Source organism: Bactrocera neohumeralis, chromosome 6, assembly GCF_024586455.1.
Source record: "Bactrocera neohumeralis isolate Rockhampton chromosome 6, APGP_CSIRO_Bneo_wtdbg2-racon-allhic-juicebox.fasta_v2, whole genome shotgun sequence".
In the NCBI taxonomy this organism is placed as follows: Eukaryota; Metazoa; Arthropoda; class Insecta; order Diptera; family Tephritidae; genus Bactrocera; species Bactrocera neohumeralis.
In genome coordinates, this window is record NC_065923.1 from 55913312 (window position 1) to 55941049 (window position 27738).

The window sequence follows — 27738 nt, forward strand, 5'->3', positions numbered from 1 at the left end:
GCAGAAGCGGTGTTGGCTGATCATTTACATTGCACTCCCATAAGATAGGTCGTATCAGGGGACTCGGGCCACGATTTTGCGGAAGTCGATGTTTGCGCTCTGTGCTTTTCAAATGTTTTTGCTGCCATTTTACAGAAACAACTTGCAGAGTGTTGCCACACCATTAATTTTTTGTTTAGTTTATTATACCCTGAACAGGGTATATTAACCGTGCGATTCTGTAACTTGAGACAGTCTCAAGTCTCTAAATTTGAGATTTTAAGTTAGAGACAATTTTTTTGTTTAGACTTGAGATGATATTAACTATTCTGTAAGTGACTCAAGTCTCTACAAAATTAGAGACAATTTTTGAGACTTACATTTCATTATTCATTATTCAGAGATGTTTTTACACTTGAATGAAAATAAATATGTCGATAACAAATAATTAATTTTCTATAACATAGTCAAAAAACATAATTATCAATGAAAAGTAAAAATATATGTTCACTTTGTTTCATAATATTTACGAAATTTATGTAAAATTGATTTATTTTTAACCTTTTCGTGTTTGAGTTGCTTACAAAATATAAAGAAACGACAATCGATTAATATCTATGATGATCTCTATTCAGTATATTCAAAATGGCAGACAAGAGTTCTTTTTAGTTTTGTGACCTGCTAACTACCAGGTCTCAATATTTTGAGACTAACGCTAGAGACTGTTTAGTGAATAGTAACTAGTCTCAAATTGAGACTTTGCGTCAAAATCTCTCAAATAGAGACTAGAGACTGGTTACAGAATCCCGCTATAAGTTTGTCACGAAGTTTGTAACACCCAGAAGGAAGAGTCGGAGACCCTATAAAGTGTATACATATATAAATGATCAGTATGTTGAGCTGAGTCGTTTTAGCCATGTCCGTCTGTCTGTCTGTCCGTCCGTCTGTCTGTCTGTATATATACGAACTAGTCCATCAGTTTTTAAGATATCGTTTTGAAATTCTGCAAACGTCCTTTTCTCTTCAAGAATCTGCTCATTTGTCGGAATTGCCGATATCGGACCACTATAACATATAGCTGGCATACAAACTGAATGATCGGAATCAAATGCTTGCTTGGGAAACTTCCTCATTTAATTATATATCTTCACGAAATTTGGTATGAGTTATTGTTTATAGAAATAATGTAATATCGGAAGAAATTGTTCAGATCGGCCCACTATAGCATATAGCTGCCATACAAACCGAAAGATCGGAATCAAAGGCTTGTATGGAAAACTTTCGCATTTGACGTGGTATCTTCACGAAATTTGACATGGATTACTGCTTAAGGCAATAACATAATCTCCGAAAAAATTGTTCAGATAGGATTACTATAGCATATAGCTTCCATACAAACTAGACATATAGTTACTAAAAGAAATGCACCTGTGAAGGGTATATTAGCTTCGGTGCAGCCGAAGTTAACGTTTTTTCTTATATATAGATAGTTAAATTTTAATTTTTATACAAATTTATTATTAAATTAGATAAGTTCTATCAATATTAAATGATATTTCTCTAATGCTTTTTTTTCATCTTCACATATTTTTTTTTAATTTAGTGGATTCCTGAAACTTCGATACGAGAACATTGGCAATGTTTTTACTGCAACTTGCAATTTGCAATAGTATACGGTTGGTTTTAATCATTCGGGCGAAATTTTAATTTTAACTTTTTATATATTATGGTATAAATTAATCTCTCCATCGTTAATTATAAAGTATAAAAATGTGAAAATATGAAAATATTTTATAATTAATTATAAAGTTCTATGGAATGATAATGCATTAAAAGTTAATACCAACAGGTCTATTTGTTGTGAATGAAGGATATTAAATCCAACTGATGACCATTAAACCAACAAGAAGTTCCTATTTAACTTGTCGCGTTTAATAAAATTTTCTGGAACAATTGGGCTGAAAATGTATTGACACGACGAACATATGGTACATTTATTTTTCCGTCATACATATACAATGTTTGGACTGCGCAAATAAAAGGTACTCAAATATACATAACTACGTGTCTATATTAATTTTATGGAAAACCCAAAGGTGGTTTTAAGAAAAAAGTGCTTTATTTACTTTGTATTATGTTGATTGTGTGGCGGACCATATACTAATATTAAAAATTGACTTGACAGTACTTATCTTGACTGCCCTGAAAAAGGCCTTGAACATTAAACTTGAAACAATATTATTTTGGGTGGGCAAAATTACAGGATAAAGACCATGGCGAGTTCATATTATGCTGCATTTATATTTTTTCAAAGCTTTGTTTTTGTAAGAAGTATTTTAGAATTTAGTCATCACACATAAACGCCAAGCTGGGAGTATGTAACCTGAGGAGATTTATACAATTTCAACCTCACCTCACCACAGATAAATTAAGACCACTTGCGCAAAATGATTGTGATGGTTCTATTGCACAGCATTCGCGAGAAGGAAGACGATGTCGTCGTAATGGTCGTCATGGGCCGGTTATAAATCTCGGCTCGTTAGTTTACGTTGCGTACTCCACAGAGTATTTTAAAAATATCACATTGAAATAGCATAATTGAAGCAATTACCTAACAAACAAAATATCTTGTCACTTTAAAGAAAATTATTCTTTGAATGAAATTCCACACAGCACTGGTCGTTGATTAGTACAGGAGTGGCTCAAGGCTTTCGTGATCTGGATACTCTGAAAACATATAGAAATTCTAAATCAATCAAATTATGTACCATAATTTCATGATATATAATATTTTACTATCAATATAAAAAATAGATAAATATATTTATATAACTACCAAAATAAATTATGATACAAAATATTGAGTGATTTTATGTAAATACTGCTAATTTCTTGTGCCTCATTACAGAAGTCCAAATGAAGTATACCCATAAATACATCTATACATCTGCGATCGATTGGATGCGCAAAGCAAGGTGGCTTATGAGAACAACAACAGCTGTATCTAACGTTAACTAAAGTGAGGCAAAAAACGACTAGCATAAAACAATTTTACTTAAAATACATTTAGTAATGCTAGCAACGAATTCTGATTAAAAATAAGGAAAGGCGGAAAGGATGCAACAGCGGATAGTAGATGTCATGAGAGTTTTTGTACTCAGCAAATTGCAAATTAAACTATTTTGTATTTGTATATATTAAAATATAAGTTAGCGCTATGCACTATTGAATGGACTATATACATATACAATAAACGCACTATACGAATTGATTTAACTCTTCAACCATACACTAACAAAGTCAACGGCAGTGAAGAAAGTCTGTGAATTGCATGTCAAAACGAATAAAACTTTTTATTGTGTAATGATTAACGGTGACAAACACACAGATCTTGTTCCACTAGTCCTACCAACGCGCAGCCGTAGAATCACAACGAAAATGTTCAAATTGCGTGAACGAAACTGTATACTAGCGGTTGCCGTGCTGGTGCTAACTCCCTGTCTTATCATCTTATTTATCATGGGTCCAGAACTATCCACCGAGCAGTCATTGTCACAACAATTGGCCGAATGTCGTTTCCGTCTACAGTACCTAGAATCGATGTATCGATCGCGGCAGGAAGATGTGGCTATACTTTCACAGTATTTACATCTTAGTAATGCTACAAAAATGACTTTGGCGTCTGTAGCGCCATTTCCGCCAGTAAATGATATGAACACGAGCACATCGGCAATGCCTGCATCGGGTTTGCCAACTCTACTGAAATCGTTAAGCCCGGAAGCGAGGCAATTAATTAAAAACGCAACACACTCACACACAACGCAGCGCTTCAGTTCATCTGCTGTAATACGACTGCCGACGTCCTACAACTTTCTTCCACATTTACTCGATGATGCGGCATCACTGCGTCCGGCTTATATACGTTCGAAGGGTCGAACAGATGTTAGCATTGTGTTAGGCATACCGACGGTAAGACGTGAAAAGCAGTCATATTTGGTGAGCACATTGCAGAACCTCATTGAAAACATGAATGAAGAGGAGCAAAATGAGACGTTGATTATTGTGTTCATTGGCGAATCAGAGGAGGAAACTGTACATGCAATCGCCAAACAAGTCGAGTTGAACTTCGAGGCGTATGTTGATTGTGGCCTCATTGATATTATAGCACCATCGCCGTCGTATTATCCTAATTTCGACACGTTGCGTATAACACTGCAGGACTCTTTGGAGCGTGTGAAATGGCGTAGTAAGCAAAATTTGGACTTTGCGTATTTGATGTCTTATGCACAATCCAAAGGTAAGTCGTTCAAAAAGTTTTTTTTTTTATTTATGGCAACTGTTAGTACGTGGAAAAGCAAAAAAAATGTGAACATTTAGTGTTGCTTGTGTTGTAGTAATGGCAGAAAATATTTCCAAATGATTCGAGGAATGCTGCTGACTTGAAAGTCCATTGTGGTGACGTAAACTCGACTGTCGTGGTAATTGAATTAAATCATAATGTTATGCGTTTATATGGTCTTACGGTCTCGTTTTCCAACCACAGATTAAAATGTTTTCAGATGTGTGTTTTGTTGCGACTTTTCTAAAACTTTTAATAAGATCCATTTTACTATTTCACTGTAAGAATTCGGCCTCCATATTTTAAGTTTCATTTGATCAAATTTAATATTTCCAGTATTGATAAGAATAAATAGAAATTTCATCCTTTTAGGCACATTTTATGTCCAATTGGAAGACGATATATTGGCCAAATCACATTTTATTACCGCTATGAAGAAGTTTGCTATAACCAAGAGTGCGCTAACAAAACCCGACCAGCCTTCGTGGTTTTTGCTCGACTTTTGTCAGTTGGGTTTCATTGGTAAAATGTTTAAATCGGCCGAATTGCCATATCTAATTACATATTTCCAAATGTTCTATAATGATAAACCAGTCGATTGGTTGCTACACTATTTTATCGAGTCGAAAGTATGTCGCTCTGACAAAGATCAAAAGCACTGCAATTCGGAACGAGCCAAATATTGGCTGCACTATCGACCATCGCTATTCCAACACATTGGTACTAGTTCCTCTCTCAAGGGCAAGGTACAAAAATTGAAGGATAAACAATTTGGTTCCAAAGTACCAGCATTCCATCCTCACATGCATAATCCACCAGCAAGAGTTCGATCGAATATTGTCGCCTACAAGAACTATTTGCTAAAGCGTGCATATCGCGGTGAAACATACTTTTGGGGCTTACTTCCTCAACCTGGTGATCTGGTGCGCTTCATATTTGAAAAGCCAACACTACTACGACGTTATCTCTTTCGTAGCGGTAATAGTGAACATCCATCGGATCGATTCTACAACACTACCATTGAAGTGTTACCTGCCAATACTTTAAGCGAAAATTCGTCCGTATGGAGTGCGTACAATTCTACAACGGATGAGTTTCTCATAGTGGGTGCATTCGATGCTTTCGGTGTCGCAGAGGGCGCAATCGATGTAAGAATTGGCGCCATCAAAGAGATACGTTTGCATGTACATGGTGACAGCGAGAATTGGGCACTTTTGAGTGAAATCGATTTGGAAACGAATAATGGTGCGCGCAGCGGGTCCGATAAATCTTCTACGAACAGCTGATTGTTACAATATCCGAGCTATACCATCGCGGGAAACATAAAAACGAATCCAAGCTAAAAGGCGACATTGGAACATACTTTTCATAGATAGGCTTACATCAACGAACTTCCACCAAGCGAAATGGTATGTAGAAGAACTGACTAACGAAATGAAATGAATTAAAAAATATATTGCTTGTTTCACTGATGGTGGACCCAAACTGAAATCAGAAGTAGTTTATGCAAAGCGACATGCATAAATGGGATAATGAAAATAAGGTTTTGACCAAATAAAATTGAACATAAAGTATGTGCATTAATTAAAGCGTAAAATTATAAAGCAACTATTGTAAAACACATAGTTTATATAACTATGATATCCTCTCTTTAATTGTGCGTAACGTGTGACCTTAATTTCACTGTTGTTTATAATTAATTTGATATTAGTTGATAAGCCGGAACGATTTCGTGATATTTATGAACCTTCTACAAATTAGTTGTTTAATATATTTTATCTCGAATATATATATTTTTTTTAAACTAACCAAAATGTATTTAAAAATTTCCGTTTTAAATTAACAACCCCTTAAAATCAATGGAGTAGTAATTTTTAATTAAATGGATATGTACAATTATCATTTTCATATACATATATTTGTACATATACATACATATGTATATATGGAAAGTTTTCAAAAAGATTACGTCTCTATATGCATGAGTGCATGCATTTTGCCGATTTTGTAATCTTAAAGCTTATAGCCATAAAATAAGGAAAATGTGGATCTGTGCCTATGGGGTAGTTCCAAAAATGCATCAGGATACGTTTATTTGTATTTATTTATTTGAAGGTATCCTGAATTTCCATTACATTGCATTTGCAGGAATCGAAATCTGTTCAAGACCTAAATTTCAATGTTAAGAAGCTTTTTGATTTCGAAAGTGATTGTTTCCATGCTAAAAGTTCTAAAATTTGTTTTTGTTTTGCTTTCAAACCGGAGTACAGAACAAGTCTGTAGTGGAAAGAAACTTATTTCTGTAGAATTATCGGAATTCCCTAAGTTTAATTTATAAACATACATAGGTATATGTACATACGAAAGATGCGAAAATATTTTGGACTCTTAAGATTTTCATTTGACGTTAAAAAAGATGAAATAACATATGTACATATGTAAGGCACTAATACACAATAAATAATATATTCGTATTGTAGAGTATCAAATACTTCAATTCATGACAGAATAAATATTAGATGGAATTAAAGCAAAGAATTAAAGCTTCGTGGAAATCATTATAAGGGGCCATATTTTGCAAGTCCGTGTTTAAATTCTACCATATCTAGCATGTAGTCTAAATAGCATTGCAAATGTTAATAAAACAATGGCGAATAAGTGTTATTACACAAGCTTTTCTTTTGCAAAATACTCGTAAATCAAATCTTTTTGTAGATAATATTCAGCTACTTATGTACAGCAAAATTTTTACCGTTCTGAATTAAATTTGTATAATTATTTGGTACAATTGAATTAAAAACATTAACATTTATTTGAACATACTCGTATATAAAAACATTTAATATAATTGAACAATTTCACTTTTACTCACAATTCTCAGCGATAAAGAATATATATGTAAATATAGAGTGGGAAGTTTCTAGCGTTGATTTTGTATTAATATGGTTTATGTATGTAGCTTCTGTTTTACTTGTTATTATCTTGAGTTTGGGAACGAATTTTTTTAATTAATAAATTATTTATTCGACATTTGAAACTCGCGCGAAAAAAACAGAATGTTAATTTTTGAAATTTTTATATAAATTGCGGCCTCGTCAGGAATGTACATATTAAATGAAAAATACAATTTTTGCTTAAATAAATAAACATCGCCTTTACTTTTTTAATTACTATTTTTAAGAATAAATCACCATTAATCAAATTAAATACAACTGTCTGGATATTTAATCATATTTTGCGTCCCCTAAATTTCTAAGAATTTGTATATAACACTTTTTCAGCGGCGTATGCCTTGACAAGCGTTTTAAAACTTTAAACAAAAACTATATTATTATTTATATATATTTTCCATTCCATAATTTTTAAACGGGCAAACTAGCACCGTAATTTTTAATTTTATTGCCACTATATTTAGTTAACTAATTTCTATTTCCAAAACATTTGATATAAAACCTATAATTCCTCTTAAAAGGTGCCTATATTCAAATCAAAGTTCAGAGCATAAATGTTGAAATATATTTGAATTCTAAAACAATTTATTCATATAATATAATATTACCTTGAAGGTTTGAAGTTATGTTATGATACTTCTCGAAATAGAGAAACGATATAATTTGTTAAGAGTATATACGTATTTTTATAAGATTTTCATTGCTATAACGCTCTCGGAATAACCGACCTTCAAGTTACGTAAACTTCCATCACAAATTTTCTAACATTGATAAAACCACAGTACAGAAAGAGCTAGTTGTTGACTTTTTACAGAAAAATGGTATTCAGTGTATATTTCCATAGTATCAGGGGAAATTGCTTCTAGTATTAACTTCTTAGCGGATAAAAGTAAAGAGTTTGTTTTAACGGCTAATATATTGTAACCCTTACCGATCCAAACTTGGTTAGATCGCCGAAAAAACAGCCCTTGGTCGGATGAAATCCGAGTCAATTCCGGTGTTCCGGTGCTAATTATTATATATACATATATATAACATATTGTCTTGGGTTTCGCCTCCGTTTCGATTTCAAATTACATTTTTAGCATTTTTGAAAGCAAAATTCATTTAATATTTGCACTTTTCTCAACGTAAAAATTAATTACGAAAATATAACACTCAAATTTACAATTGATAGCGAGATCCTTTACCCTAAAGCAGATCTCTATATTTGACTTGCACCAAAATAGACTACTCACTGCTACTACATTTCAGAGGTGGTAGTCAGCAATAGTAATAGTACTGTTAGTGTTTTTAACGCTAAACAGAAAACACGAGATTTGGCTGATATTATTTGAAATATAAAATGTTCTCGAATATTTAAAATAAGCGTAATCCTAAATATTATAATAACCGCTTTTATGTAAAATTAATAATTCGTTATTTGCAAAAGCATTATTATTTTTTAAATGCTTACATTAAGTACGAAGTGAGGCTGGTAACACTATTGTAGTTTTACGGAAAAATTTGGCAACGAAAGTTTACATTATTTATATAATAACACAAAAGGAGTATATGCGTAAAGTAATATTTGAAATTATTGAAATGGGTTTGTATGTGGAAAAACACGTGTGCAGAGTTCAACTTCGGAATGGTCCACTAATACAAAAATAAGAACCAAAACAATTTAAAATGTATAGATATAGATATTTATTTTTTGAACATTTATTGTTATATAAACGAAAATAATTAAACCTTTTGTATGATAATTTATTTTCACTTGAAAGCTTTACAGCTTAAATTTAATTAAGAAATAATAATAAAAATCGGTGTAAATATATAAATTGTGTCATATGCTGTATTGTAAAATAACTCGAAACTTACTCTTAAATGCTATGAAAATATGTATGCATAATATTCTTTTTGATGTCTGCTTTTAGCAACTGTCTAATTAGCTGCTAATGTTGTCGAGTTTCGAGTTAGTGAAGAACTAAAATCACTTGAGTACAGTTTATATATGTGATTCAAACTTTTTACCAAAAAACCAAACAGCTTTCGATGTATAAAATATACGAGAAATATTCGACGCAGCTGCACATACAGCGGCAAAGAATGAAACAATAAATACAATAAGAATTGTTGGAAAACCCACAAAAATGAGTTTTATTCAAATTCAGAATAGATGTCAGCTGCCTATATTTATTGCAAAAATATCAAATTGAAAATACCACTTTCTAATTTGTCATTATTATTCATATACGTTTTTAATCTTTAAATTTATTTTGCATTCGTCGAATATGTTTATAAATATGTATGTATAATAATAGTAAATAGTTTTGAAGTTTATGTATTTGAAGTGTAACATTTGATGTTTAATAACTTCGATTATAATTAGATAATTTGTTTTTGTCGTTTTAATAAAAATACTTGGTTTTTAACAATTATTTTCATGGTTTTTTACTTTGCGTTACAAATTGCATTTTTCTTTGTTCAGTTCTAATCGATTGAATCGCAAGGGCAAAACGTAAAGCCTAAAAGCTTGCCACGATCAGTCAAAGCGGCGTCTCGCATATGCAGCAAGTGTGCGCGCCCTTATATCTACTTCATTTTCCATAACGGATCAAGCTCGTTCAGTGGATCTTTAATTTCTTCCTTCTCCTTTGAAGCAATCTGGGGTGCAATCTTCATTTGATAAGAGGTCATGATGCCGCCTGGAATGATTAAAGAAAATTGAGTACAGGCGCGTATGCTAGTATGTACACATATTTTAATTACGTTTATTGAGTACATCATGCGCATGATTGAGAACAATTTGCATTGATTGCTCCAAAGTCTCCATGTCACGCAATGCATTCTGCCGTTGCATGCATATACGGTACCAAATATCAACGACATCTGCAAAATTAATTATAATAATAAATATTAAAATATTGGGAATACTAATGCAAAACAAACTATTTCTATAATCATACTTATGAGTACTGGTCGAGCCGTTTGTAAAGCTAAGATAGCGCAAATTGCTATGGCGATAAGTTCGGATCGTTCAGAACCAGTTAAGCAATTCATTATTAATGGTGAGGTTGGTGTGTTAAATTCCAGGCAGCGTTGTTGATGCGCCTGCAAAGCGTTACGTGCAATGCCTATAGTTTGCGAAGGTAAGCTACAGAAGAGATGATTTAGTTCAGATATCAGATAACATAACTTTACTGGATATGCGATTAAAGTTAGCTTATCTACCTTTTGGTCCAAGCTTTAATTTGCAGCACAGACAAACTGATTATCGCATCAGCCCCGTGCATCGACAATTTTAGGTTATATTCCACGCAATGCGACAAAGTAGTCACTTTAACACATTTCACAGTAAAATCATCGTAATGATTATCAACTTCACATTCCTGTGGCCAGTAAGGATCCAACATCTGATAATATTTGGCATAATTTCATTACATTTTGAAAAAAAAAAACTTTTCTACTACTTACCTCATTTGGCGTATGCAAACAACAGACTGTACGCGCTTTTTGTGACCAAATCATAGACCAAAAATCATTGATGGTGTTTTGTTGCGGTGTTTGTGCTATTATCAGGTTCGGGCAGCCAGTCCCAAGATTCTAAAAGGATTTACCGTTACATATCTAGACTTTGTTTGAACGAATTTCCAAGTAGAGTAATACCTTGATGTATGCGGCATTTATATAATCGTCCGTGTCTTTATCCAATTTTACGCGAGCATGATCGTATGGAATACAGTCTAGGGAGCGATTCTTTTCCGGAAATAATTTAGCAATGGTTGTTGTACGTTTATTGGTCTCTTTAGCAAGTAAATCGTGTAGCTCCTTCCATTTCGCTGACAATTGGGTGTTTCCGTTTAGCATTTTCACATTGATACTCTCGATTATCTTCTCGTAACGCTCAACCTCTTTGTGGAAGTATTTCAAAATTTTGTCATCGTTAAATGGATCAAAAGGTTTTAACTGGAAGGTTGTGGAATTTGTGGACAAATTGGAATGTTTATCTGATGGCTGTTCGTTACGCACAGAAACCGAGTCCCAATCAAAATTCGTATCGAGCGAACTTAAGTCAGAGCAAATGGAAAGGTTGTCAAAACTGGGTTTTCGTGTAGCCGGCGAATTAATAGGCGAAGCTCCGGTTTTTGCACTTGCTGGCGGTGGTGAATGCGGAGCGGTTGGAATTGTTGACACCTCTGCCTGGTTGGTTGGAGTTATTGGCGCCGCTAATGTTGTTGCAGAGTGTTTCTGAGGGCCTACCTAAAAGTGCTTTATGTGAGAAAGACTACGTAAAAGGAAAATGTTTAGTTACCTCTTCTCTTGCCTTCACTTCAACGGCCACTTGGCTACTTGGCGGACTCGCTATTATTTCTGGCTTCAATACGGGCTGCGGCAATATGGGCGGTGGTACGGCTAGCCCAGCGCTAGAAAAATCTATATCAGTCAGCAAATCAATATTGGTTGACTTTTTAACGGTTTTCGCCATGGGTTTTGTCTCAACGTTGGACTGTGCTGCAGCTGTTCCAGACTTTACATCTTTTGTAGGTGGGGCGGTCTCTATATTTGGCGTCACGGCCGCTTGTGTTGCACCGAAGGAGTACTCGGAGGCGCTTTTTGTTGTTTGTGTGGCTGCTATGGAAGCAGCACCGCTTTGAATATAAGTGGAATGTTGTTGTTGGTAATTGGTTTGTTGCGGCTTTTGCTGTTGCTGCTGTTGTTGTGCCGCAGCTAGTGACTGTTGTTGATGTTGTTGTTGTTGCTGTTGCAGTTGTAAGACGTAAGGCGAGGCAATGCCTTGGCTCTGATAACCATACGGGGCGGAGTAGTAACTTAAATTAGACGATTTATCTGTATTCGACGCCTCGGCCGTCGATGCAATAGCCGGTGCCACAGTTTGTTTAGTATGGGATATAACGGGTGACTGAAAAATGTAATAGTTGTAATTTCAGGTCTCTTGTAATTGACTAATGTAACTCACATCAAAACCAGTTGCCACGTTTATCTTGGTCGCATTCTCTGAATCAGTCGTACCAACGGTAACTGATTGTGGTGTGCTTGATGATGTATATTTCCCATAGTACTTATTATTTGCCTGTTGATAACCACTGCCGTATTCATATTGTCCCGTCTGTGGATTGTAGCTATATCCAGGATGTTTAGTGGCCGTAGAATAAGGCTGCATGTTAGTTGCAGCGTTTGGTGTAGCAGAGGTGATCTGAACTCCCGGTTGAGCTGATGCAGGAATTGAAATACTTTCACTATTGGCAACATTAACTGTGTCATTAGCATGTGGATAAAAAGATTGCTGTTGCTGCGGAGGTTGCATTTGTTGTTGTGATTGACACTGTAATTGTTGTTGTAACTGAAGCTGCTGCTGTTGTGAAAACTGCTGGTGCTGCTGCTGGAAAGTATTGTTCGGCTGGCATTGAGATGCCGCCGCACTGCTGTCTGCTGCTCCCAAATAAGGTGATTGCTGCCAATTATTCACCACATACGGCGCTTGTAGCGACAGCAGTGCTTTGCTAGGGACCGCTTGGGCAGCATCCGATTGTGTAGTTGCTACATATAAGGGATGTGACGTGGGTATGCTTAAGTTTGCTCCTGCCACTTGGGAATACGGTTGCTGAACCTAAGAAAGCAAAAGAGTGAATTACAAATAACCTTTTAAATGTTTATGATTATTGCGAATACATTAGTCATTTGATTGGTGTAGTTATTTGCTTGCTGAGGTGCCGCTGCACTGGTTATAGTTTGCGAGGTGCCAAAAGTTCCGTTGGCCGAAGATTGTGCGGCAAAGGGTTTTGTGGCATCAGTGTTAGTATTATAAGAGTATGTGTTGCTGGTAGGCCCAAGAGCCGGTGGAATGTTTGAACCTGCCGCTAAAGTTTGCTGCGTTGGCATTAAAGTACTTGCATTTGCTCCATAAGCGCTCATAGGATTTAGAGATGACGGCTGCTGTCCATAAGTAGAAGGTCCACCGACAGCTTGCTGCATCATCTGATGTTGTTGTTGTTGGAGGTACAGAAGCTGTTGTTGCTGAGCTTGTCCTATTTCGGGGGTATTATTGTAGCTACCAGTTAAATTTGGTACATTTGCATTTACGTTAGCAAATTGAGAGTTTGGAGATGCTTGCAATTTGTAAGCTGGCGGAGCAATATTTTGCTGTTGTTGCTGGTACATTGGATTTGTATAACCCGCTATGTTAGGATCATAATATTGTTGTTGTTGCAAACTATATGGGGGTGGCGGTTCGTTAGGCGCTACCGCAGGTACAGCTCCGGTAGGGTTTATTACATGCGCAGTGTACGGATTACCGGAGGAACAAACAGCTTGCGTAGGATTTTCTGAACCCAGAGGATTTGGGCGAACTGGCGGTATGTATTGAGAGTTTTGATGCGCTGTGTTACTTGATATACCATCGGACATGCCGGCTGCAGCTATGCTACTTGCTGTGGTGTTTTTAGATTTCAGATAATCACGCAATTTGGGTGTTATCGATGTTGTTGTAGCAGACGGAGTTATTGTTGTGACGGCCTTCCCAGTATTTGCGGGAGGATTGGTTGTTGTGTGCTGGTTTTTCAGTCGTTGCTGACGTTCCTCTGATTGCACATCACGTGCTGCTTTCAACCGGGTCAACAATTTCTGAACATTTCCTGTAAAGAAACCGAAATTATTAGCGCCATGGATTTATTAAAAACGAAATGTCTTAGGTCTCGAAAATGAATACACTTCAAATTACTGCTTACCTGATAACTTTTTATAAAATTCCAAACCCTTTGCAGATTTGGCTAACAAATCTTCGTATACATCGTATGAGGCTGCTAGAGATGAAAAGAATGCTTCACGTTTATGCTTAACATCAGTAAGAGTTTTCAGTATTGGCGCAGCTTTGGCATAGGCTTCTGTCAACGCTTGTAAAATATTCGCTTGGGCGAGCATGTTTTGATCCAAAAGCTGTGTTAGACGTTCATGTTTGGCTAATTCACGGTCAAAGAGTAGTTGGAGACCCTCATCGCTGCCATGTGCAATTACTTTAGCGGTGATATCATCCTCATTCACTGAGATACGTAAATCAGCATGAAATTGTGATCGTTGCGCCTTCATTTCATTAGCTTTGTTTAAAATTAATTTAACATCTTTGAAAAGCTCTGTTGTGTTAAGTTCCGCACTTAATTTCGGTACAGATTGCTGTATCTCGTTTAAAGGGCGCGATAGTATTTTTAAATTATTCACATGTAACTCCATTGCATTCCTTAGAGTGTCATTAGACTCACCGGCACGCGCATGCGCTTCGGTATATTTTTGAAATTCACGCGTCAGTTCGGTTATGTGTGGATTAGGTGTTCGTTGCACGCCAATAAGCTTTTGGAATTCATTTTCTTGATTCTCTTCTTCGGCGAGAATTGTGGAAATCTCTTTAAGATTTGATTCTACATCGGTACATATCTCAGCTAATTGGGACATGGCGGAAATTAGATCCGGTATTGCTGTTTTATTTGCATTTAACTCTGCACATCGATCAATAATTCCTTGTGGAATTTTGTTGGCCTTTTCCTCATTAATATTAAGATTATCCAAGTTCAGGGAACTCATGAAACTTGCCAGCTCCGCATCTTTCTCTTCAATGCTAGAACCAAATTTACGCAATAATTTTGCTTTTTCTTCACTATATAACGAACTAGCAACATGTGCTTTCATCGGTACGAGGCGTGCAAAGATATCTTCTCCAGCTACCTCTGGGTCGGTGACGCTGAAACTTGTACCGTTTACTAAATTTGCTCCTTGTATTGCGGTTATAGAAGACAATTCCGGAACAGCTTCGTGATAGATGAACTCATTTTCGTTTTTAGCGTTTTTTCGTTTTCCTTCCACAACATCTGCTGTGAATATAAGAGATTCGTTAATTTCCTTTTGATCTGGTAAACCTTTAGACTCTTTACGAGCTTCTTCTAACTTATCCGCAGCAGCCTATAGAAAAAATTATTAGTTATTTATGTTTATTGGTTATAGTATTATCTAAAAATTACATGATAAAGTGTTACTCTTTCACCCATTTTCTGTTGCTCTTCTGCATGTTGTCCTTGATACAAATATAATATGCAGTTAAGGTAGGATATTTTAAAGCGCACATATTTCTTCCAAAGTTTAAATACAGAGCTATCAACCACTTGTGCTACTGGTCCGTCATCACCACCTGTTAGTAGGGCGGCTAATGCAGCGCCATAGTAAACAACTATTTGTGCTGTAACCTTAGCCACAATATTGGGTTTTCGATTGTCTATCAAAGATTTTTCTAAAATACATTCCTGCGCTTGAGCAAATGAAACTTGTTGCATGAAAACCAGCAATTCATTTGCCATGAAATCACCACCGCCGTTTACATTGCTATAACGTTCACGTAACTCGCCAAAAGCCCAAGCCGCGCATTGAAAATGTGTACAAGCCAATTTCATCCCGTCCACGTCTCCGCGCGTCACTGATGCACCCATTTGTGTGTGAGAAGCTGCGATGTTGAAAAGAACAGCGGCCATCTCGTAGCGCAATTCTGTAAATTCGTTTACATTGCTTTGGTATAGATCTTTCCAAGTGAAGGTGAACATGCTACGCTCAGCCAATTGGGGGAATCGGTTTTGTAACGAATGTAGTTGACAATAGTACCGCTTTAGGATTGTACATTTATCTTTACCGGGATGTAAAGCTTGGTTTCGAAGGGTTTCTAAAGCGAAAACTTCTTTGGAGTACGCCTCAGGGTCTTCTTGGTAAAATTCTGCTATGTACTAAAATAAATTAAATAATTATATTATAACTTAATGTTTCACTTCGATTGAATAAGTTAAAAATGATTATACCAAGATTTCTTTCGAATATTTTGATATTTATATTTGTATTTATTATACATAGTGAAAATGAAAGGTAAAATAATTTTAGCATTGTCGGCGCAATAAATGCACAAAGGCCAGAAACGAAACTGTTTAGTAAACTTTGCGGTAATCACAATTATGACTAGATAATGTTTTGCTGAACAATAATAAAACGTATTTAACTTGTATGACTCAGTCCTTATACCTTCACGATTTTCAATTTTCATATGCACTACCCCACCACACGGTTTCATTGTTTCTCTTTGAAAGTTTTCAACTTTGGCAACAAATATCATTGCTTTGTAGAGTAAATGGAAATTCCTAACATTTGTTTGGCCTAATCAGTAACTTTATAATTATCATAACAATGCAATTTTCGGTTAATTTGTATAAAATTTTCAACAATAAATTTTTAAACACCCTAGTATCTACCTGTATTTTCTCACCTTTTTTAGATTGGCGAAGGAAGTGCCAGATGGGCTGGTTTTTAGAACAAACCATAACATATGAAGACGCGGCACAGCCTCCATTATTAAAAAAATATTGATTTCTACCGATTTAGCAATAATATGTGGAAATTTCTGTGCTAAAATCTATATTAACAATTTTTCGACAAACTGACAATTAGGAAATAATGACTGCAGTGAAAATGCAATTTTAACCGGGTTGATTTGTGGCCAACGCAAGGTTGCAATTGTTCAGTACTAATTTGTCAGAAATTTATTGGCTTATTCTACTAATAACACTAGTTTACAGTCATTTTGAAAATTGATGTGCTGTTTCTAGTTAATTTTAGATTGCTGGAACCTAAAATGATAGCAAAAATTTCCGTAGAATTTTTGTATTGAAGTCAAGGGGTGAATGGGTCAAAATACCAGAATTTACTAAAATTACATAAATAGCTGTACGTGAAGGAAAATTTTTTGACTTAAATTCATAATCAGACCACTTTAAGTGCCCCACAGACCTCGTAGCAGATCAACTGTTTGCAACATTGAAAAAGAAAACGGCATAGAAATCATTTTCTTTTACAAAAATAACATTCTAACGAATATGCAAAAATTTTATGAGACGTACGGTTCCTTACGATAAAATTTTCTTGCCACAGTTTTTCTGCAACACTGTGTTTTTTCATAATCCAATGACTGCACTGTCAAATAAATAATTGGCTAATATAATATAGCAATCTTCTTCTTCTTAATTGGCGTAGACATCGCTTAAAGCGAACATACACGAGCACACAAGTGCGTTCGATCGGTATGTGTGCGCTTGCGGTTTATCGTGTATGGGCTTGTTCGCGTACCGATCCATGTTCGCGAAAATGTTTGATTTTTTACGATCGGTGCGCGAACATGTTTATCGTGTATGGCGTTGTCGGCGCACAAAATCTCATTTTTCTCGTGTCGCCGAACAGTGAAGATCGCGGACAATGGCAAGTGTTAAGGGGAGAGCCTGCTTTCGAGGCTTCAAAAAATCGATTTTTTTGAAGATTTTTTTTGGGAGGGAAAGAAATAATTGATTGAAGAGAAATTTCTAGGCTTTATAGTTATATATTTGAACATCTTTCACAAATTTTTTGGATACGAAATCTTTGATATTCTGTCTTTGGGAAGCAATTACCCGATGCATCTCGCATGTACATTTTCGGACGGCGGGCAGGATGAAGGTCGCAATTTCTATCGGAAACAAAAAATTCAAAGAGATTAATATTTTTTATTAATTTATCTTCTAGTTAAACTAAGAAAATTCCAAAAAAATGTGTAAAATTTAAAATTTTATTAAAAATTGAATAAATAGTGGCTTCTGATCAAAAGAATTTTACTTTATGCTGTTTAAAAATATGTTAAAACTTGACTTTTCTTAATATTTTTTTTAGTTTAAGTATAAGATAATTTTATGTCAATGATAATAAACTTTGCCCTAATTCCATACGACTTTTAGTTTTTTTCCTATCCTGCCCGTCAGTTAAGAATAATCGTAAAAATTAAAAACCGAGAAATCACGCTTCAAAGTTTTCGCTTTTTGCCTAAACGCTCATACATATACATATTTAGTGTAAGAAAAATAAAAGTTTGAATAACTTATTAACGAAATACAATGAAATAGATAAAAATGCTACATTAGAAATAAATTCCAAGAAATGTTCCGCTTGCCTGTCGCATGTGTTAACTCTGTGAAGAACGAACGCAAAATGGATTTGTGTGTCGTGTATGGGCAAACGAATTCATACCGATCGAACGCACTTGTGTGCTCGTGTATGGGCACTATTACGCGATTATAACCGAGTTAACAACAGCGCGCCAGTCGTTTCTTCTTTTCGCTACGTGGCGCCAATTGGATATTCCAAGCGAAGCCAGGTCCTTCTCCACTTGGTCCTTCCAACGGAGTGGAGGTCTTCCTCTTCCTCAGCTTCCCCCGGCGAGTACTGCGTCGAATACTTTCAGAGCTGGAGTGTTTTCGTCCATCCGGACAATATGACTTAGCCAGCGTAGCCGCTGTCTTTTGATTCGCTGAACTATGTCGATGTCGTCGTATATCTCGTACAGCTCATCGTTCCATCGAATTCGCAGAACTTTTCTCTCGAAAATGGTGTAGCAATCACCTTAATAATATATGGACTTCTGCTTACTCTTGTGGAACACTTTTAACAGAATTCGTTGAGAGAGCCTAAGCATCCGGAAAGTCGATTAGCTTTGACATTGCAGTAAGTTTGTTCATTCTAGTACATTTTCATTAAGTGTCTTATTCTTTTTCCTAATTTTGTATAAAACATTCGTCGTCCTCCATCTTTAAATTCAAAATGTTGTATCTTTTGAAAAAAAACGTAAACTGCTGATTCCGTACGGAAAATGCGACCAGTTTCGCATTTTCCTTAAGCAAATGTCGTTATAGTTGCAAATGTGTAAATGATCAGCCAAACACTGCTTCTAAAGCCGCCCCCTTTACCGTACAGACCGTAGAAACGAATCGAACCGTCATACAGATGATTGCACTCTCATGTTTTAAGTTCTCTGCCATATAGCTACACAGTTGTCCATTTTGTATGTTACACAACTAATACCTTTCACTTCAATGAAATTGTAATATTTTGTTCAAAGTGAAATTTTTAATGCAAAAAATAAGTAAATATTTTTGTTTTAAATTATTAATTGTTATTACAAATGATATAACAAAGCTATTTTATGCTTTTATTTGTAAAATAACGTCAGGTTTGCCATCACTCCTCTCTACTGTCAACTCTACTGTCGTCTCTACTGTCGTTGGCAAATATAAAAATATTTTCAAGTTAGCGAGAGCGACAACTGACGGCCTGCAGTCGTGTAGGTGTCTAAATAACTGTGTCCATAAAATCGTGTGTATTTTAATATTTTACAGATGTTGCTTGCAATCTGTCGCGCTATGTGTTCAGCACTTCAACTTTATAAATTTTGTTCGCTACAACTAAAGAAGACGGCAGACTTGTGCTATAATTACAGTCATGGACAGAGAAATAGCACACTTCGAGGATGTAATAAAAAGACGTGTATTTTCGATATAAACAGAAATCCATTTTTATTTTTTCATTAGCATCACATAAAGCAAGAAATAAGTGAGTTATTTACAAACAATTAAAAAGTTTTATTCAATAGTTCTTTAAAAAAATGAAAGTTTCCCATTGCGTTCTTAGGTCTGGACACAGAAATAGCACAGTAGGCCGGTTCTGCGGAAATTAAATAAATGTATTAGAAATCTAATAAATATTATAGCGTTTAAGCACTTACAACGTTACTATTTTGATGTGTGCCCACAATTTTTCAAAATTGATATGTCGTATCAGCTGATTCGGGCTGCGGGCTTACGTTGTTCGCTGTTTCTGCTATTAGATGTACGTTCTCTGGCTTCTATGTCTTTATTCATTCTCTGGTTTAGGTTACAGTCCATGCTTAATAACTTATAATGAAAATAGCACAGCCTGGCGACGAAATTGTATTGGTGTTAGAGGCCTTTTTTTAGCTATCAACCGATAGATGTACCAAAATCAAGTTTTCTAAATACGTTATGCGTGTATTAGAATGATTTTCTGTTGCTTATTTGTAACAAGTAAAGAAGGGCTAAATTCAGGTACAACCGAACATTTTATACTCTTGCAACTTGCAAGAATCAATGCTAGGGAAATACTTTAAGGTATAAAACCAATCATATAAGTAAAGTCAGCTGTATGTTCGAAAATCCTGTATTAGTTATTATATGGTATAGGGGCTAGGTAAAGTTTTCGCTCAAATTTATCTATTTAAGGCTCAAAGGTACACTGTTATGAATAAAACACACTCTCTTATTTGCTCTGGGATAACTTACATATTGGCCGATACATATATGCGGTGCAAAGTCACCCAGAAGTTAAGCATATGGTATATATTTTAACAGAGAAGATTTGCAGAATACATAAACTTCAGATTGTGTTCTCTGTGGGCGGAAATAGTACCGTCGGTACGTTTAGTTGCCGCAAGGGATCTCGCCTCACGCGTTCGGCGACATCTCGATCGAAAGGGACTTCGTTCGAGAACGCTAAAATACCTTTGCCCCAAATATTTTATTTAATGTTTGCTACGCATCGCACTGGTCAAATGGAACATCAGGAGGCGACAGATAAAATTGGTGGCTTTGACAAAAAGGTACAAATCGAAGAAAGCAAATATGGAAAAAGAAAATTTAATAAAGGTAAAATTAAAAATTTACAATTTAGATAATTACTTATATGTTTTTCTCATTTCAGGCAGTAGGTGGAAGGTCACTGGTTGTTGGGGATGATTGAAGATGGCAGTGACGACCTGCGGCTGGAGGCATGTACAGAAAATTTCAGGGCTGCGGACAATCCATTTGTGGCGGAAGATGGGACACATACGCAGCGAATATAATCCCAGTTTTGTTTCGCTTCTACTTTTATATTTGGCGAAGCAAATAAGCAAGTTTTTTGGTGCCGTCAGTGATTAATCAGTTTTTTATTTAAAATAATTCGTTTTTTTATTAAAAAAAATAAATAAATAAAATGAGTGCCAATCAATCAGGTATGTTATCAAATATTTTTAAATTTTTAAAATTTTGATTAAGTATTCTCTGTAGATTTCGATGAACCTTCCACCAGCCGCAGTTTACGTAGAAGTACAACAAATGTTCTCACCGTGGGAGAAGAGGGCTTAATTTTAAGCAGAAAATTGTGCCGTACACATAAAACGCCCATGATCCCAACTCTAGTGGGGCATAATACGGTGGGTTCGTTCAGATGCCTTAAAGGTAAATGCCATTCACTGGCTGCTATATCGAGGGCCATACCATTTGCCACAAATATTTTACCTTATTTTCGCCGTTGGTTAGCACTGGTGCCAAACGGAAGTGCGAAAAATAGTTTTATCGCCATTTTATCAACAGCTACCATTTGTGATTCGTAAAGTTATTGCCGGGAAGCCGTTCTCTTATTCCAAATAGAAATAAAAAATTGGCGGTCCCGGAAAAATTGTCCAAATAGACAAGAGTAAATTTGGAAAAAGAAAGTACATATAATAAATAAAATTTAATTTAATTTTTTTAAATTTTTTTTTTTAATTTTATTTATTTATTTTTTTATTTTTATATAAAATTTTACGTACTCACTTATTTTTCATATTTCATAGAGTTGAAGGTCACTGGGTACTGGGTATAGTAGAGGATGGGAGCAGTGCGCAGCTAGCTAGGGGCTAGGCGGGGGAGTGCCGCGGGACTCTCAAGCTCAGGGGCCTTCGAATCCTTACTAGAAATCTCAATCAAACTGAACCTTTGGAAATTTCTCCCATTTTCAAAATAAATATGACAGGTTGCAACCCCACTTTAATCATGACAACTCAGTTCAGAGAAATTCAAAAGTTATGCCTAGGAAATTCCCCTCAATTCTTTCTGTAGGTTGGCATAGTTGTCAATTTGACGGATAGTAATATGTGCGTTTTATTATTCGTCGATATGCGTTTTATTGTGAATTCGAGTTAAGATTTTTTCGAAAACGGTTACAAAAATAATGCTGTATCAGGAGTAAGTAAACTAATGTAATTAAACTTTTTTGTACTGATCAATACAGTGGTTAAATTTTATTTGCTTTTACCACTCATCAAGTCCGTTAAGTCAATAAATCGTGTCATTGTAGTACAACGCGAAATATTGTGAAAAAATGCAGGTCTCCTGCAAAAGGTACATTAACTCAGGTCTGCCGTAAAACTTCGTTATTTTGAGAGTATTAAAAAAAATGATAAATTTCGGGTTTGTGTTGTTTTGCGAATTCATGCACAGTGTATTGAGCAACATTAATTATGCAGCCAAGACTTTACAAAAAATGCAACCTTCAATTTGGGCGAGACAAATAAAGTTTTAGCAGAGACCACCGCAAAGTTGCAAAATTATTGAAATTATTTCGAATTATTCAAGTGCAAAGCCCTGCAAGAAAATATGGTATTGATACCCAATTTTAAGAAAAAAGGCAAAGAAAAGTTAAAAAACACTTTGACGAAATAGCAGCTGATAACCGATTTCCAAATCGATAAAAAATATTTATGATTTTCTAATACCAACATTTTTGTTACAATTAAAGCAACTTCATTACTCAGAAATTTTCAGATACAATAAGCCCTAGTTTTTCACTTCAATTTATTAATATTTACCACCCAGTTTTACCTCAACTAACTCAAGCATAGAGTGTTAACCAATTATGTAAGGAAATAATGAACAAAATATATAACGGAAGTTTTTACAGCAATGTTTATATTCTTTACTACCTACACCAAATATTAATTGAACCATAGCGATCGCGAAAATAACTTGTCATCCCAGACGTTACACATACCCAAAGGATTGAATCGCAGTGGCGTGTAATTAAAAGATTTTTAAAAGATAACTATAGCAATGAATATTTCGTTGCTATGATAATAGAATGTCTGTGTCGGAAAACTATCAAAAAAAAAATGAAGATCCGTTTATAAATAAAACTTGGTTCCAATAAAGCACACCTATAAACCATAAATTTGTTTTTGTTTTAAAATATTAAAAAATTAATATGCAGGAACATTATTGTGAAGTCATAACAAGTGAAAAGTGGAGAGGTCATTCAAAATGTAAAAATTAGTAAGTTAAAGGTAGTGAATTTTTTAACTTTAAATGCAAATATCTTAAAAAGTCAGCGGCAAATATATATATTTTTTTCGTGATCGAGAGAACGTCCTCTTTCCACTGATATCAATTTTAGCCCCGAAATCGGGGGATGTTATTCTAAAATTTACCCAATAAAATTTGCACTTATCTGTTCACTAGGTTCAATATCCAAATTAAATGTTCCAGTGTTCCTGGTATGTCGCAAAACCAAACTATAAAGCTATCACTAATTAAGACTAAAAGTTTTCTCAAATATTGTGGGACTACAGAAAAGCACGTCACTTCACTCCGACTCTCACTGAGTATCTCAACTTTTTAGTTAGGCCTATGGAATTGGCACTGTGTTGATTTCACTTTCATTTTTCACTTGGTATTTGGAGGCATTTAAAGTAAAGTGGAGGTATTATAAGTCACTCATAATTCCCGTCCTGCTATATGGTGCAGAGGCTTGGACGATGTCAACAACGGATGAGTCGACGTTGCGAGTTTTCGAGAGAAAAGTTCTGCGAAAGATTTATGGTCCTTTGCGCGTTAGCCACGGCGAATACCGCATTCGATGGAACGATGAGCTGTACGAGATATTCGACGACATCGACATAGTTCAGCGAATTAAAAGACAGCGGCTACGCTGGCTAGGTCATGTTGTCCGAATGGACGAAAACACTCCAGCTCTGAAAGTATTCGACGCTGTACCCGCCGGGGGAAGCAGAGGAAGAGGAAGACCTCCACTCCGTTGGAAGGACCAGGTGGGTAATTACCTGGCTGCGTTTGGAATATCCAATTGGCGCCACGTATCGAAAAGAAGAAACGACTGGCGCGCTGTTGTTAACTCGGCTATAATCGCGTAAGCGGTGTCTGCGCCAATTAAGAAGAAGATTTGGAGGTATACTAACGTGCACTTTTAGTTAAGCTCTTAAAAAATCCAATATTAAAAAAAATTGCATAAACAATTTGAGCAATAATTTTATTTCGCAGGCAATAATTTAATTAAATATTTTTAATAAATTTTATTTCCAATTATTCGTTTATAAGTTCCGATAAAAACTACCACAAGAATTGACGATGAAAATATGTATGTAGGCGCATACATGTATAAATCGTGTGAGCGTGCACCTCGGGACTGTTTGGGACGATGTTCTCTTCGGCGTTGGACCTGATTCCTGTGTTGTTTGTGCCGATGACTGGTGCGCGTTGTCGACGGATTGGCTCGGCGAGGGAATCGATAAAACAACATGTGAAGCTTGGTGCGGCGATAGGTGTAGCAGATTACGGACCTCACAGTTTAAGTTTTTGGTTTGCATGTATGGATTGTAGAACTGTTGTATTTCGAGTTAAAACGAGTTAATTTGTTGGTTGATTTTATTTACGCGCTTGATTTCGCATTGGTTTCTGTAACCTGTTCTTCGGTATTCGGAAGCAAACTCAATTGTTCTAGTGGTCGAGTTAGTATGCCAGTTTGAGTTCGTACATCTACTACTCTTATATGACCATCTCGTCTCCGAGGGACATTTTCAATACGTCCTACTTGCCATACGGTTGGGGGAAGGCATTCGTTCTGTATGATAACGCATTCTCCTGCACTGGGTTCCCTTTGGATCGTTTTCCAACGATGCCTCTTATAGATATCTTTGAGGTAATCGTGAGGTAGTGTGGTAAACTCCTGCTAATTGAATTTATGATTGCCTGCCGTTTTCTTTAAATGGGACTTAAAGCTATTTGCTGCTGATCCCCAGAGTCCGCCCATGTGAGGAGAACATGGAGGTATGAACTGCCAATCGATCCTTTGGGGGGCTTATTTTTTAATGTTCTTTGATGAAATTTATAAATTTTACAAATTTTTTTTTGTGGCTTGTCGTTCATTGTTTTTGATAGAAATCCTCGTCGTCCGACAAATCGTGAAAATGCTGCGAGAAAATCCGCAGTAGTCAGATCCGAACATAGCTCGAGGTGTATTGCCTTTGCCGTAAAACATGCAAAGACAGCCAAATACCCTTTTCTGAATGAGGAAGACCTTAACATAGAGGCCTTTATCTAATCAGGTCCAGAAAAATAAACCCCAGTAATAATAAAGGGAAGAGCAAAATTGCAGCGTACAGCTACGATAACCTCTGTGCACATTATATATTTCTACAAGGTTTATTAATTACACATAAAAATCGTCTTTTTGATTTGTGCCTTTAGTCGCGGTATATACAATTCTTTTCGGACCATTTTTTGCATTCGCTGGTGAAGATATGTATATTAGAAATTAATGAATAAATCGAGATTGGGATGCCGTTTGCAATTGTACTGTTTCTTTTAAAACTAACTGCTGTTTCTATTTTTGTTTTGCTTTTACTTTTAAATTCGGCGACGCAAATAAACAAGTTTTCAAGTCCCGTCAGTGATGAATTATATTTAAAATAATTCGTTTTTATTTATTAAAAAGAACAAAAAAAAAAACAAGTAAGAAAGGGCTAAGTTCGGGTGCAACCGAATATTTTATAATCTTGCAACTTGCAGGAATCAAAGCCAGGGAAATACCTCACGATGTAAAACGTCAACCGGAGGATCGTAATTTAAGCAATTTTATATATATTTATGTACATTAGAGTGATTCAAAAACAAAATTTTTTTTTTTTTGTTTCATACTTGGAAAAATAGGTTCCTAGACACCTCTAACAAAGCCTCTCCAAACATGAGTTTTTAATTGTAACGGGAAGGTCCTCCTACATACAGTTTTCTATTTTTTCTTATTATCAGATAGATAAATTTATATCTCGCTTCCAACTACTTGAAAAAATATCTTGTCCATTTGGTTTTGTATGAAATTGAATGCTCTACAAAAAAGGTCTATCATGATTTTTTCGTAAACCCAAACGTTTAAAAGATATTAACAGTTAAAGTTTGATTATTTTTGGGAAAATTTTTTATTTCTTATGAATTTTATAACTCAATAAAAAAAATTATTATGAATTCATTTCCGAGTACCAAACGAAAAAAAAAAATTTTTTTTGAATCACTCTAATATACATTCATAATTTTATATATACATATATAATTTTAAATATATGTACATATGTACATACTATGTACATATACATATATTCGGCATAAGATTTATTAGTAAAACCAAAATCATTATACATAGTCATTATACAAAAGCAGCCGGATGTTTGAAAATCCTGGTAATGGAAAAAAAATTATTATGGATTTTTGGAGAGGCTTAGGTCAAGTTTTCACCAAAGTGTATCCCCATGTACCCAAAACTATATTGTTATGAGTATCAAAATATTGAGAAAAAATAGTGGCCGATATACCCAGGATAAAGTCACCAAGAAGTTCGAAAATTTTTATGTTACGTATATGGGGGATCAAGAAAGTATATCGGGTCAATACTCAATACCCATTTTGGATGCACAGAATTACTACTGCAGAAAAAGGATTCTGTCTGAATTTCTGTTGCATATCGCACATATTGACCGATATTTTCGAATAAAAGTCAACAATAGGTACTGGGGTCCATATATTCGGTACCTAGGGCCATGAACAGTTTTGGTTGGATTTAAAGAATTTGTTGTCATAAGGTGGCATACACTGAAGGCATTATTCGTGCAAAGTTTAATCCTATTATATCAATTGCTTCTTGATTTGTGTTCTGGAAAGTTAAAGAATCAGGTGGAATTTAAAATTGTGCTATATGGGAAGTAGGCGTGGTTATTGTCCAATTTCGCTCATTTTCACAGTGTGATATAAAAATATGAAAGACATACCACGTACAAATTTTGTCGAAATCGGTTGGTCGGGGCCCGAGATATAGGATTCCAATTTTTACATCGGCCCCTATAAAGCTTTGTCATACTATCCTGGCCCCGTATTTACATATGTAGTTATTGATTTATCGCACTTTTAGTAGTTTTGAACAATACCGTTATTTCATTCATTTTTGCACTATCGATAGTCTTGTAATATTCGCGCTGGGCGAATTTGGTTGTTGTAGCTTTAGTGGTTTAGGAGATATGCACATTAAGCATATTAGAGGGCGGGGCCACGCCCATATTATCAAAATTTCCCCCGTGCCAAATTACAAGTTTATATCTTAGTTTAGTGCTTAGTTATGTCACTTTATATGTTTTGTTAATGGCGATTTGTGGACGTGGCAGTAGTCCGACTACGAACTTGAATTTTGTTTTGTACTAAGGAATCTCTATACCAAGTTTCATCAAAATATCTCAATTTGTACTCAAGTTTACCGGATTTCAACTTTTGTCGTCATCCTGATCATTTATATATACAACCCTATCTCTATCTCGATTAGTTTAAGGTGATACGTACAACCATTAGGTGAACAAAACTATAATACTCTATAGCAACTGGTTGCATGAGTATAAAAAAGGAAATTAATGCATATCAATCCCGGTAAGTATTCTCTATAGAGTTGTGGAAAGGTTTAACACAAGGGAAGGGAAATCTTTAGAATACCGTCCCAGCATTT

At 35.4% G+C, this 27738-nt stretch overlaps 2 protein-coding genes across 5 annotated transcripts; one reads left to right on the forward strand and one right to left on the reverse strand.

The window, feature by feature from the left end:
- Nucleotides 1–1532: 1532 nt before the first annotated feature.
- On the forward strand, nt 1533–9864 carry LOC126762303 (alpha-1,3-mannosyl-glycoprotein 4-beta-N-acetylglucosaminyltransferase A). Of its 4 annotated transcripts, none has more exons than XM_050478986.1 (4): nt 1533–1655; nt 1829–2021; nt 2888–4276; nt 4691–9864. In XM_050478986.1, the coding sequence occupies exons 3-4, from the start codon at nt 3343–3345 to the stop codon at nt 5602–5604; spliced, it is 1848 nt and encodes a 615-aa protein (XP_050334943.1). In that variant the 5' UTR covers nt 1533–1655; nt 1829–2021; nt 2888–3342; the 3' UTR covers nt 5605–9864. The 4 variants fall into 4 exon arrangements, with proteins under 4 accessions (XP_050334943.1, XP_050334944.1, XP_050334945.1 ...); XM_050478987.1 differs by having other exon boundaries at nt 1646–1708; XM_050478988.1 differs by lacking the exon at nt 1533–1655 and adding an exon at nt 1723–1741.
- On the reverse strand, nt 9506–16678 carry LOC126762272 (tyrosine-protein phosphatase non-receptor type 23). The gene is made up of 12 exons (XM_050478909.1): nt 16562–16678; nt 15282–16031; nt 14001–15222; nt 12946–13907; nt 12233–12883; nt 11567–12175; nt 10921–11514; nt 10729–10857; nt 10486–10667; nt 10221–10408; nt 10024–10143; nt 9506–9959 (listed from the first exon to the last, which is right to left on the reverse strand). The coding sequence occupies exons 1-12, from the start codon at nt 16643–16645 to the stop codon at nt 9847–9849; spliced, it is 5604 nt and encodes a 1867-aa protein (XP_050334866.1). The 5' UTR covers nt 16646–16678; the 3' UTR covers nt 9506–9846.
- Nucleotides 16679–27738: the final 11060 nt, after the last annotated feature.

Excerpts from the sequence above, each read along its gene's own strand:
- LOC126762303 (XM_050478986.1), top strand. The coding sequence starts at position 3,343 with ATGATTAACGGTGACAAACACACAGATCTTGTTCCACTAGTCCTACCA. Across the intron at positions 4,277-4,690 it reads GTCTTATGCACAATCCAAAG|GCACATTTTATGTCCAATTG; the intron begins GTAAGTCGTTCA and ends TCATCCTTTTAG.
- LOC126762272 (XM_050478909.1), bottom strand. The coding sequence starts at position 16,645 with ATGGAGGCTGTGCCGCGTCTTCATATGTTATGGTTTGTTCTAAAAACC. Across the intron at positions 13,908-14,000 it reads ATTTTATAAAAAGTTATCAG|GAAATGTTCAGAAATTGTTG; the intron begins GTAAGCAGTAAT and ends GTTTCTTTACAG. Across the intron at positions 9,960-10,023 it reads GCATGATGTACTCAATAAAC|GCGGCATCATGACCTCTTAT; the intron begins GTAATTAAAATA and ends TAATCATTCCAG.